The sequence below is a fragment of the Archocentrus centrarchus genome, chromosome 17 (assembly GCF_007364275.1).
Source record: "Archocentrus centrarchus isolate MPI-CPG fArcCen1 chromosome 17, fArcCen1, whole genome shotgun sequence".
NCBI lineage: Eukaryota > Metazoa > Chordata > Actinopteri > Cichliformes > Cichlidae > Archocentrus > Archocentrus centrarchus.
The window spans coordinates 3,899,446-3,912,823 of NC_044362.1; the positions used below are offsets into that span (position 1 = coordinate 3,899,446).

General features: G+C 40.3%; 1 protein-coding gene across 2 annotated transcripts in view; it reads left to right on the forward strand.

The window, feature by feature from the left end:
• Nucleotides 1-13,378, forward strand: part of brinp2 (bone morphogenetic protein/retinoic acid inducible neural-specific 2) — a 236,099-nt gene that overhangs the window by 90,179 nt on the left and 132,542 nt on the right. For both annotated transcript variants that reach the window (XM_030752750.1, XM_030752751.1), the window contains exon 2: nucleotides 3,155-3,607. In XM_030752750.1, the coding sequence (XP_030608610.1) occupies nucleotides 3,222-3,607 (386 nt within the window). In that variant the 5' untranslated portion in view covers nucleotides 3,155-3,221. The remainder of the gene's footprint in view (nucleotides 1-3,154; nucleotides 3,608-13,378) is intronic.

The following is a 13,378-nucleotide window of genomic DNA, read 5'->3' on the forward strand; positions in this document are numbered from 1 at the left end:
AGCACTGGAATTAGTTGAGCTTAACAATATAGAAGAATTTTTCCTCCCTTTTTTTTCTTCCATCAGGCACTTAAGCTTGGAATGCATGACTGACTTATTTCAAAACAGAAACTGGGCCTCTCTCAGGACACAACAAAACTCGAAATTTGGCACACCGGCTTTACCTGTGGGCCAAACAGTACAAGAAACAGCATCAGTATACAGTCCTATTCATTAAGTTTTCATCCTGCTTTTAGTTGCATAAATACATTCGTTTGACAGATGACTTTGCTAATTGCCTTTTCAAACTGCAGTAATCTCCCGGTACAGCGGGTGAAAATTAAAAATGCAGCACCCCGAGTATTGTTTCTTCATGTCTGAGCCTGCATTTATCCACCTGAAATTAATTCTCTAATTTGTTTGTGAGATAAACAGGGAATACTTGAGATCCCAATCCACTTAAAGCACCTCCTCCGCTACTTTACAATACATGTCTGCTCTGAAATGCTGATTTGTCCCTAAAGGCTCCGCTCAGCGGTCCTCCCAGTCACTGCCGCTGAAAAGCAGAGCAAACCTCGACTCTTCTGAAGGGCACTGTGAAGTCTTTTCAAAGTGTCACCTTAAAGATGGTGTCAAAGCAGCGCGTCTTCATCTGGGCTGACTAAGTGAAAGCCACATCAGAAGGAGTAGTATGGCGTTAGATGCTGGGAAATCACACTTGAATTACAGTGTGGCCTGTGCTGCTAATGCCTCCGATTCTGTATGGAGGCAGGTGATGACATGCTTGTCCAAACACACAAATCATGAAGAAACTGAAAGCAGTCAGGCGTGTCACTGCGGTGGTACTTTCTCCACTTTTTCCTCTGTGTTGTTAGCTCCCCTTTCAGCCCTTACTATGAAGTCATTCACAGGGTTATACAGTAGACGTCGCTGTCATTTTAAAAGCTCATTTTACCCTTTTTAAAAAAAAAAAAAAAAAAAAAAGCTGTTTCACAATAGCTTTTATTTTTACATTAGCCACATTATGAAACCAATCCGCGATTTTTGTTTTGAAATATCAAGTGCTTTGACATTTCATTCATAAACTTTTCAAAGCTTCGGCTTCAGTGCGAAAAGTGTCTTTTTCAAAACAGACAACTTAATAAATGCCCCCGTTTTACTGAACTGCCAAAAGCACCTACAGTACGCTGAAAGGAAGGCTTCAGCTAAAATCACATTAGCACCGTCACAAAAGCTGCTTTTGTAGAGCGCCTTGCACTCCTGGGTCAGGTTTATTGTGCGACTCTGTATAATTCATACGCTGTATAAATGAATGGCTAAATACATGGGCAATGGCACACAAGTGAGAGGGTTTACCTGTGCATAGCACTTAGACCAGTGTTCAGCAAGTCACAAGAAAAAAAAAAAATCAGTGCTTTGAAGGAAAAGCCGTCCCTTCAACACCCCTAAAAACCAACTTCATGGCTTCACTCACTGCAGTGTTGGAGCAGCTTTTAGTCACATCATGTAAACAGTGCAGTGATGGTAAAAGTTGTACTATGGGACCAAAGGTGTCTTTATGAAACTATCTGGAACATTACTTGAATTTGACTGTAGCTCACGTCATTCTAATTTAGTGTCTTGTCCAGTATCCATCACATTGCACCAGTATATCGGCTAAGGAAGCAAAATTTGATATCAAGTTCAGTTTTTAACCGCTAGCCTTTCTCCACACCTTTTTCTTTCCACCTCACTGCGTAAATGGCACACTCCTTTTTGCATTAACACCAAATGATGGCAGTGAATGGAAGCTTTACTCTCACACGGAGCTTCTTGTACCCCTTCCCACATCTGTTTTCCCGAAAAGGAAACACAGTATGTTTCTGCACCTTCGACAAGTAGCTAGACTGTTCCCGAAGCCCACTGAAGAGCCCAAACACGACAGGTCGCTGTGCTCCAGTTGTTCCATTAGGCGCTTTTTTCAGCATCCAACAAAGAAAGTAAAAATCCCAACAAATAGGAGGCTAATTAAGAATAAATAATTTACAAAAATCCAAAAGACTTTGCGTGCACGTTTGGACGACTACTGAGTCGACCTGCTAGATACAGTAGTAACGTTTACACCTGACACACAGCTCATATTGAAGGACGCTGGTGACAAGCAAACAATAATTCATGTATTTCATTTATTCATGTAGAAGCTCATGCTCAGTGTGTGGAGGTTGAGTAAAGGTAATGAAATAGAAAGGTGGTGATTGCATCAGAAAGGTAAATTACATCACACAAATCCAATGAATATATTTCGATGACAGCAGGATTAACCTGCCAGGAATTCTTGTGGTAAAAATTATTTTGGACTGGACAGCTCTCTGATATCAAAAAAACTAGATATGATTACAGAGGCATAAGAGGAGGATTGAAATACTCTCTATCAACTATTTTCAACTCTGTTGAAATCATATGTCAGGAAGCGCTCTGCGGTCTGTGACCTGAGAAAAGTTTGCATCGTTCTGTGAAAGGAGCTTCTGACACACATAATAATGGTGGAAGGCATGTGCTTGAGAGAGACCTCTGACCTGACAAGAAGACAATAAAGCTTTTGTTGCCTCTACAGTATGAACATTATTACTCACCACAAAATGCTGCTTTTATAACTGAACTCCTTCATTTTTTTCTTCTGGCCAACCTCTGATCTATGATCATCACCCGTCGGGCTAATAGAGTGATGCCGATTTGCTCATAGGCCCCAAAGACAGATGCGGTCCTTTTGTGCTCTTTGCAGAGACATAATTTTTTTTTTTGTGGTCAAGTATATACAAAAGCAAATACAACCTCGAATGCATCCATAATGCAACAGTGCAAAGTAAATGTAATTTCTTGACAACTGAACTTCTCTGTAGCGGCAAAAGTGAACCTCCATTTAGTATTTGATCATGGTTATTCATAATAATTATGTGTGCCGTAGACATGCAGAGAATACCTTTCATGTTAACATTCGGAGTAGACATGAAAACAGTCACACTGATTTGATTGATGTTAACTTGGTAAACAGCACTTAGGGGGGGACATTATGCTGCCTTCGTAATCACAATATGTGGACAACAATGTCTGTCAGTGACAGCGAGCTATGAATTCACAGAAATTCCTTCACAGTACAAAACATGTTTCAGCGCATTATAATTTCTGTTTTATTCAGGCCAGCGGGAGGTGACTGTCAGAAGAAATGCCGGTCCCAGGTGCCCTAGTACATCACCACTGGGACCATGGCGACTCCTTGGCCAATGAGAAGAGAGAGGTGCTCCCATGGCTCCGCCTGCCTTGCTAGATGGTTGGCGTCATCCTTGATGCTCCTATGGTTGCCGTGGGTGTTAGTATGGCTGCCGTGGCCCACCCAAGCGGAACAGGTGGGCAGCGGGGGACACAGTGGAAAGGCGCTGCATGGATCCCTTTCGTCCCCCTCATCTTCGTCATCTTCCTCCTCCTCCACGGCCCCTTCCGGCTCCTCGCCATGGGGTTTTAGCACAAGGCAGAGCGGAGGGCAGCTGGACTGGCTGCTGTCAGAGAAGGGTCCTTTCCACAGGTGTCCTGAGTACACCGAGTTCAGAGAGAGGTTCCAGCAGGGATTTTCTACCAGATACAAGATTTACAGGTGAGAGGGATCTGCACCAGCTCGTGTGTGTGTGTGTGTGTCAGATTTTAAATGAGTCTGTTTCTGTCTATTGATTTTTTTTAATCATATGTGCAGACTGTCTTTGTCTTTTGTCTAGACATTTAGGTATGACCTTTTTTAAAACATCTTCTGGGGCATCTTTTATTCATTCTTGCTACCTGCATCTTCAATTTAAAAAAAAAAAAAAAATCATTTCTTTTTATCTGCAGAGATTTTTGAAACTGGCTCAGCCATGCTTCTTTTACATCTCTGTTAAATATCTTCAGTATTCATTTTGAATCGACATAGAATCTACTCTGTGCATTTTTCTATCCATTTCCCTCATCACGTTTCCAAATGTGGTCAAGAAAGCGCACAGGGAAGCTAGTGACACCCCACTAGGGTGGCCCCTCCATCACAGGGTAACACAGACAGACACCCACTCATACAGCACTCCCATTCACATCGATTTACTGTACAATCACCAATTTACCTAAGATTGATCTGTAGGCAAAAAAAAAACAGAGCTCCCAGAAAGACTAACTGGTTTTATGGGTTTCAACAGAGCAAATATTTAAAGGATGTTTAAAAAAAAACAAACAAAGCAAACAAAATGAATATATACAAAATAAAATACTATTTCCTGTGATGTAAACACTGCCCAGAGAGTGAGTTTGCATAACTGAAGTTTTATTTAACATTTAATAACCATTATCTCAGAGGGAAATGTTCCTTATTTAGCTGATGACCAACTTGTTTCACGCGATGACTAGGTGCAGGTTGCAGATCGGGGACACCAGCGGCAATATTAGCAGGCAGTTGTAACACACTCATTTCCTCAAAGCAGAAGGAAGCCAGAGTAATTACACTTACTCTGCACATGCTCATTAGGATTCTCTGGATTTGGAACAACTGCAAAGTTGCTTCACTTCTGAAATTCTCAAGGGCAAAACTTATTTTGACATAATTAAGTTACGTTTTGGATCTTTTGGATTTTTTCTGCTGCCTAAAGTTTTGACTGTGAAGTTAAAATTACATCAATTTTATTAGTATGTCAAAAATGTACATGAAAAGCTCATTCTAATATAGCTCTTGCTAGCTAGAATACAAAATTGAAACATGTGCTATATTGGGGATAATTGTAACATATTTATGGGGACAGTTGGAACAGTTATAGCTGCAGGAAAAAAAAGGACATTTCACTACAATTAAATGTAAATTTAAAATAACATTTAAAAATGAAAATCTGTCCTGTATAAAATAGTGTACTTTATTGGCCGGTTTCCCGTTCATGGATTAAGCATGGTCCTAGACTAAAAGGGAAAAGTCAGTGAAGTTCTTTTCACGAAAGAACAGGATCGTGGCCAAAGGAAAATAAACATGAAGCTGAAACCTTTGCACATAGTAATTACAGCAGATTAGAGTTCTTGCCTCTAGTTTCAACATTTAATGAGTTAATTAATGTCAAATGAGTGGTTTTTGACACATTTTATGTCTTTATCTTTGGGGGGAACGTATTTTAGAGTGAGCCTAAAATGCTGCTGTGTGATATATGCAATCTTTGCTAATTTAATGAAATAAAATGTGCTTTGAGCTAAATCTTTTAAAGAGTGACTAAATATGTGTCTGAGCGAATGGTTAATGCAGTTTTTCTGCCAGGACAGAGTTTTTTAAAATCCTGACAGTACAATGCAGCTATACATGAGAAAGGGTTCATTTTGACAGATGGATGGAGCTTGTGTATGTTTTGAGCACATTTGTCACATGTAAATGTTTTAGATCATCAAATAAATTTTGATATTAGACAAAGATAACCTGAGTAAATTCAAAATGGGGTTTTTAAATGATGATTTCATCTATTAAGGGAAAACAGTTTTATTCGCCACACTCAGGCCTGATTCCTGCCAGACCTGCAGAGTGAAGAAATCTCTTGACTAGATCCTGTCTGACAAAGTGAAGCAGGCTAAAACATCTCAAAAAGCAACCCATCCTGCCACGAGCTAAAGAAGCAGCTGAGAAAAGGTCATTGACACATACGAACCGGGAAAGTGCTCTAAAGCCATTTCTAAGGCTTTGGGACTCCAGCGAGCCACAGTGAGAGCCATTATCCACAAATGGAGAAAACCTGGAACAGTGGTGAAAATCCTGAAGGAGAATTTTCAGCCATCAGTTTGTGCCCATAAGCTCAAGCACATTTGGGTTATGCAGCAGGACAAAGATCTGAAATGCACCAGCAAGTCCACCTCTGAATAGCACAAAAATACCAAAACGAAGATTTCGGAGTGGCCCAGTCAAAGTCCCGACATAAATCAGATTGAGATGCTTTGACGTGACCTTAAACAGGCCGTTTATCCTCAAAACTCTCCAATGTGGCTCAATTAAAACAAATCTGCAAAGAAGAATGGGCCCAGTTTCCTCCACAGTGATGTTAAACACTCATTGCCAGTTATTGCAAATAATTGCAGTTCTTGCTGCCAAGGGTGGCACAACCAGTTATTAGGGGGCAATTACTTTTTCACACAGGGCCATGTGGGTTTGGATAGCTGTTTTTCCTTAATAAATGACATCATTTAAAAACTATATTTTGTATTTACTTGAGTTATCTTTTGTCTAATGTTGTGTCTGATAATCTGAAACAAATATGCAAAATAAATAAATAAATGTGTGTGTGTGTGTGTGTGTGTGTGTGTGTGTGTGTGTGTGTGTGTGTGTGTGTGTGTGTGTGTGTGTGTGTGTGTGTGTGTGTGTAAAGATATCATAGAATTACAGCTTTCCTGACAGCTCAGCCAATAAAACATGAAGTGATAAAATTCTTTTTAATGTTTAAAATGCACTTTAAAAAGTCGCCTTGTGAAGAACCGCAGCATCAGAAACACTTCCAAACTAAATGAAATGGTAGAAATATGAGCAGGGAATGGTGGAGGCGTCCCCATTCACCAATTTAAATGTTTCATTCAGGATTTCCTGTGAAAAATGATAGTCGAAATGAAAAAAAGTTACATGTGCAGCATGGATGCATTTTGCTGTGGACAGCAAATACTTTGTGTGTCAGTTTTAAGGAGCCATGGATGGTAGCACTAGGATTCAGTCATTGCACTTCTCAGGGTATTAGATGTCAGCTGTGGTCTTTTCAATCTGCACTATAGCAGATTGTTGCATAGAGACATTTCTAGCTGGGGCTTCCTGACAGGTTATTCAGTAACAGTGGTGCTTAGTGACCACATATATTTAGCATGATCTGTTTACTAGTCCTGCAAGTATGACTTGTTAATATGATGATGATGATGATTTTTTTTAAACTCCTAAAAGCCTAGAAGTTCTTCTCTGCAGCATGAAGTGTCCTCAAAGCCTTTCTCTGGCACCTGTCTATCTGTTTCTGTGTTGTGTTGTTTACTTGTGTAAACAACACAACTGTAGGCAAAAGATTACCCATGACCTTATCTGAAGTTAGGGTATAAAACAGCACCCATTTGACGGAGAGCCTCAGAACTGCAATGATATGATTACGTAGGTCCAGAAGTATTTAAACAATGACACAATTTTTGTAACGTTGCCTCTATACCCCACCACAGTGACTTTTAAATCAAAGATGGGTTTAGGTGCAGACATTCAGCTTTAATCTAAGGGTTTAATGAAGAAAATATTGCATTAACTGTTCAGGAATTACAGCCAATTTTACACAGAGTCCCCCCCGTTTTCAGCAGGTCAAAAGTAATCGGACAATTGGATGACAAGCAGTTTTATGGTCAGCTGATGGTCTGTTTGATCAATATCTCATGACAAGTAAAGCAGATAAAAGATGAGTTCCAAACCTGCACTTCCATTAGGTAGCTGTTCTTCTACCAAATGAGTTCTTCTTCTTCTTCTTCTTCTTGCTGCTCCCTTTAGGGGTTGCCACAGCAGATCATCTTCGTCCATGTCACCCTATCAGTGGGATCCTCCTCTGTCACACCAACCCTCTGCATGTCCCCCTTAGCTCATTTGCAACTAGCTGCAGTGATTCAGCACTGATTTGAATTTCAGTGCAGATGTATTGCACTGCTGACAGTGATTTCCTATGAAAAGGCTAAAATGTATTGGTACTTTGTGAAACTCGGCCCATGTTTGTCATTATAATGAAATAATATCCAAAGGAAGCCTGAGTGGCAGCATTAATGTTAACCAGTGTAGCCTTTGCTATCTCAGCTTTTATTAGGCACTTGTTTTGACACAATCACGTGATGAACCACATAGTGGGGCAGTCGAAAGTTTCTGTAGTGTCAAAAACCAACTTTACATGGGGCAGGTATGAGTTTAAGTTCTGAATGAGCTGCTGAGCTGTTGTGAATGTGCTTTAGCGCTCTGTGATGGCATCACACAAAAAGTTTTTTTGGTCTAATTACCATCCAAACTCCTCTATACTTTTTAAATATTAATATTATTATTATAAAGTACTTGTGATCGTTTCAGAAGTTAGTAAGGGAGTGGAAGTCAGTTGTAGCATTTTTTTTTTTTACAGTTTATGCCTTTAAGTCAGGTCAAAAACACCTGTGGAAGAGTCGGTGTATCTGTACCTGTAAGGCTCCTCCATGCTTTAAACTGTCATTCTGCACAATGAAGGTGAACCATGAGTAAAGGAGCACGTTCTAACTTACCTAACAGAGTCTGCACATAGTTTTAGAGCACGTCAGTGAAAAAAATCTATTCCTCATTTCCATTGATGTCTTCAACTTCACATAATTGTATGGAGGAAGCAAATTTAGTTGTCTGGATAAGCTTCCTATCAAATTGTATTTATTTGATTAATTTCCCTGCTGAGAGGAAATTGTACGTCAAGCCAGGAGGTTTCTCACTATGTGCAGAGGCTCTATAAATGATGCAGTGTAGTCCTGTGCCAGGTCCAGAGTTCATATCGGCCCCTGTCACCATTATCATTATTCCAAATTTAATACCAGAATTGATAGATGCGCAGTGTATCCGCTGAGGCTGCAATTTGAATTTCGATTTCCTCGACTTGGATTACATCTATTTTTATATTCCGATTTTTTACTTTGCTTTGTCGTTTCCTCCCCCTCCCTTCCAGCTCTTTAAAAATAGATTCTCCAAGCTCGTAGCCATGAAAGCTGTCACCACCATTTGTTCTGTCACTAATGTAGACTTGCCTGAAGATGATCCATTCTAATCACTGGTGGCGTTTTTATTTTTTTGCTTTGGCCATTATAGGAGTGGATGGCGACTATTTTGTAGAGACATGCAGCTGCCCCCCCGTGACGGTGTATGGAGATTTGTCACCAGCTGGTCTGCAGTTCTTTAGACTTGTTGGGCTCTCAGCTTCTTCTCTTTTTCAGCTCTCTGCTGCTCCTCTGGTCACTTGGACAGCAGGAGGTTTGAAATGCCTTATAACCAAAATTTCTTTTAGCTGACCCGCTCCTTTCATGTGCGTTAAATTCTCTCTTAAACTTGTTCTTTTATAGAATGACAGTGTTTTTCTATCTCTATCCATCTCCCTTTCCCCCCCTCTCTGCTGTCTTTCCCTCTTTCCCATCTCTCTCTGCATCAACCTGACTCAAATGGAAATGACAGCGTCACTTACAGATGAAGGGGAAGTGTAGTGTGAAATGACAGGTGAAAGTTTTATGACATAAGTGGGACAGGTTGTCATATGCCTCAGTCTTTGGGTGATTCTCCCCCCTCATAATGTTCTGTGTTGTGTAGATTTTTTGGCTTCTGCTTCTCTTTTCTCTCTTTTTCTTGGCATGGATGCTATATGAACAAGCTAGCATTAACACGGGCCGTTTGCATTTGTGTCACCAAGTTGTTAGCAGTTGCAATGCTTCACACTCCAAAAGAAACATGTGAGCCGTTCAGTTCAGAGGATTGCTTTATGCTGCCTTTGTGGGCCTTTTGTTTGATTTTGTTTTGATGCTTTTGCTTCATGCATCCACAGCAATGCTGTACAATGTATGGACATTTACAGTTTAAAATTCTCCCTGCTCTATTTGTAATTACATTTTGAAGCATAAAGAAAACAGGCGGCACTGAGGTGGTTAGCGCTGTTGCTTCACTGCTAGAAGGCCTGGGTTCAAATCCAGCTTGGCCCGGGCCTTTCTGTGTGGAGTTTGCATGGCTACTCCAGTTATCTCCCACAGTCCAAAGACATGCAGTTAATACTTACTTAGTCCTCCTCGTCTCTCTTGGGACATACAGTAAGGCCACACGAGGACATAACTCCTGTGCCGGTTTAAGCTCCTGGCAGGTTTAACCAAGCCGAGCAGCTCTCGGGGTAGAGGCCAGACAAAACTCAGCACCTGGTCCTCCAGGTTGGAGGTTGGATGTAGGGCTAACAACCCTACTCCATAAAAAAACAATGCCTTGTTACGGATGCAGTTAGTGGGGTTAGGTTAATTGGTGATTCTAGGTGTGAATGGTTGTCTGTCTCTCTGTGTTGGCCCTTTGACAGGCTGGCGACCTGTACAGGAGGTACCCTGCCTCTTGCCCTATGACAGCTGGGATGAGCTCTACCCCCTCGCAACCCTGAAAAGGATAAGTGGAAGAGAATGGATGGAGTAAAAAGAAAACATTAGAATTTAAGGGAATGGTAAATGGACTAGTTCTTATATAGTGCTTTTCTACTCTGTTTGAGCGCTCAAAGCGCTTATACAACACGTTTACATTTACCCATTCATACAAGCACTTCCATCAGTAACTAAGCTAAGTACTTACTGTCTAACGTTCACACACATTCATGCGTCGGAGAGCAACTTGGGGTATCTTGCCCAAGGATACTTTGGCATGCAGCCCAGAGAAGCCAGGAATCAAACTGCAGACCTTCAGATCAGTAGGTGACCTGCTCTACCTCCTGAGCCACAGCCAGAAGTCATATTCTGAACTGAGTTTAGCTTCTGCACTTACAGTAAAAAGTGTGTAAACCTTCAAAAATGTCTGCATAAATAAAATACCCACATTTTGAAACACATGGTGAAAGGTATATTAGGGTAATTACATCACACGAATGGCATGTTTTCTTTTGTTTTTTCCAATGATGAAATGACGAGCAGTTATGAGGGAGTCTCCTGTTTTTATATAAAGAACGTGGCAATCTAGCAATCTTAAAATAAAAAAGGTTGTTGATGCTCATTAGGCTAAAAATTGTTCTTAGACTACACCAATCCACAGATGGCTGTGTACAAATGGAAGAAATTCAAGGCCAGTAGTGTTACCCTCTTTAAGAGTGATCAGCCAGCAAGGATCGCTCAAAGGGTAAGTCTTTTAATATTCTGGGGTTCTGCTGAAGAACCCAGGGTAACCTATGAACACCTCAAGTGTTCTTTCACATCGACTGTTAATGAGGCCACCATGAGGAGAACACCGAAAGTTGTAAAAAGGTTACTCTGCACTGGCTGTGCAGTTCAAACATCTAAAACCTTTTTTTTTATGATAAGCAGCCTTTTGTGGCCAAGACTGTAACTGCTTAACAACCTCTTCATGGTTGTGATAATAAAGTCTATAGGCCCAATAGGCCGACTGCTCAAAGGTGGAGCTAGTGGGATTTGGACACAGCCCTCTGAATGTGTCTGACTTTGCCATTCAGAACCACTGCGTCTATTCTAACATTTACTTTTTGATCAACTCAACTTTATTTATAAAACACTGGCCAAAGTGGTGTACACAAGTAACAATGTTTAAAATGCATATGAAAACAAGACAAAACAAACAAAACAAATAAAAAACAAAACTTTACACTAAAAACATGCACACAGCAGAGAGTGGTTAGAGCAATAAAAACAACAAGAGTCTGAACTAAAATAAAATAAAACTGCAGTCAAATAAGATCCAGATTGCCTTCTGTAAACACACAAAAATATTGCATTGGTCTTGTGGAGGCGCTTTCTTTAAGTATTTATAGTTCTAGATAATCATGATTCAGTCATATGTAACAGTTTCCTGTTATGGCAGAAATGGCTGCCATCTCTCCTTACTATCAAAGAGTCATCGCCCCCCCTGCCACCCCTCTGTGTATACTTTGTAAATGTGTTCCTCAGTTTCTGGGGTTGTTTTTGCTTTTTGTTTGACCGCCCACAACAACAAAGTACTTTAATTTCATCCAACGCATCCGACTCAAAGTATTCCTCGAGAACGCTGGCACACTTCCTCCCAATCTGTGCAACAACAATGAGAGCGGCGGTGAAACGAGGCCAGGAGGGGCCTTGCAGCAGCACTGCTTCAAGAAAACAGAGCAAGAACAAAAGTCTTCTTTTAGTCTGAATCCAGATGCTCATAATCAACATCGAGTCCCATTTTTCCTTTCAGTCCAGTTTATTTTTCAGTTTTTGTCTTTAATTAAAGTCATATTGTTGTAATATTTTAAGAAACTTTTGCGGCGCAATAATAGAAATGCTAATCAGTGTAACGAGGACCATAATTTCATGAACATTCTCCAGAATCTGATTAGTGATGGTGAAGATAATATGCATATAATAGAACAATGGATAGAGGAATAAAAAGACTGATGGTCCAGATCAAACACATAATGGTGCAATTAGATTTTAATTATTCCTGTATGTCCCGTTAATTTTGCATGTCATTGAAAAAGGAAGGAAGCCTGCAAAAAAGTCACACAGAAAACACTGCAAGTCTGCCTCGTGTAAAATGCACTTCTCTCTTGTTTCTAATTGTACTCCTGTGACCTTACTAATGCTAATATCTGATTATCATTAAGGAAAATAAGCGCTGGCAGGCTTTTCTCTGCATTAGTTTTCCACAGAGCAAGAATAAAATTGGCTGCTCTCATTAGCTTTTAATCAGGGGTAATGGAGATGGGAATACATGTTAGCCACATTTTCCTGGGCTAACCGTAATCTGTTAAATCCTTTAATCTCATCGTCGCACAAGTTACATCAGCTGCTGCAGCCTCGAAACAAGCTCGACGACTATCGGCGACTGAGGTCACGGAGTGGATGCTGTTGTGTATCTGATATCATCGTGTTAGTGTTATCCCTGTATGATGTCATCGGGTTACTGATGTTGCTGGTATGATTCAAAATAACCAGTAACAAAGTTGCAGTGCCATAGCTTCACAAACCAGGAAAAATGCTAAAGTATGGCAAAAGTGTAGCGTGACAAAGATACATGAAAGGATCAGACACGGGACTTTCAGGAATGGGGTTTGAATTCCATGTGAAATGTGGAAATATTGCTTTTAGACTGGGTGGATTTATTATTTTTAAGTGGCAGAAACCATTTGGAGTTTTGGTGATGATAAGCTCAGGAAAAATGATGGACACTCACTGGAACTGACCAATCACATAATTGTGATTGCACAATTATTTGCAAATTTTCTTATGTGTACTTTTGATATGATATCATACCTCCTATTAATAACATTCTGATGGGTTAAATATATTGATTTATTCATTATAGTTACACGTATCTGCATATTTTACCGATATTCAAAATAAATGGTCTGGTGGATGCGGCACCGGGCTGAGACAGCTCCGCCGTTCCATTTTTCTTTATTTTCTACAGCAGTAACCGATTTAGGACCCCGACGTGTGGCAGTCAATTTGAAAATCAAAGGGGTTAAATAATGCCTCACAGAATGAATCTCTATTGTGCTGCTTGACGTTTTATGCCAAAATCAATCTAAAGTACAAACTGAGTGAAGAAATCACTTCAACATTAACCGGTGTTGTTGTTGTTTATCCAATCAGATTCTCCACCACCTCAAACTCGAGCAAAGTCTCATCTGGCTGAATCAGGCTGCAGAAGAACAAAACATTATGGAATAATCAC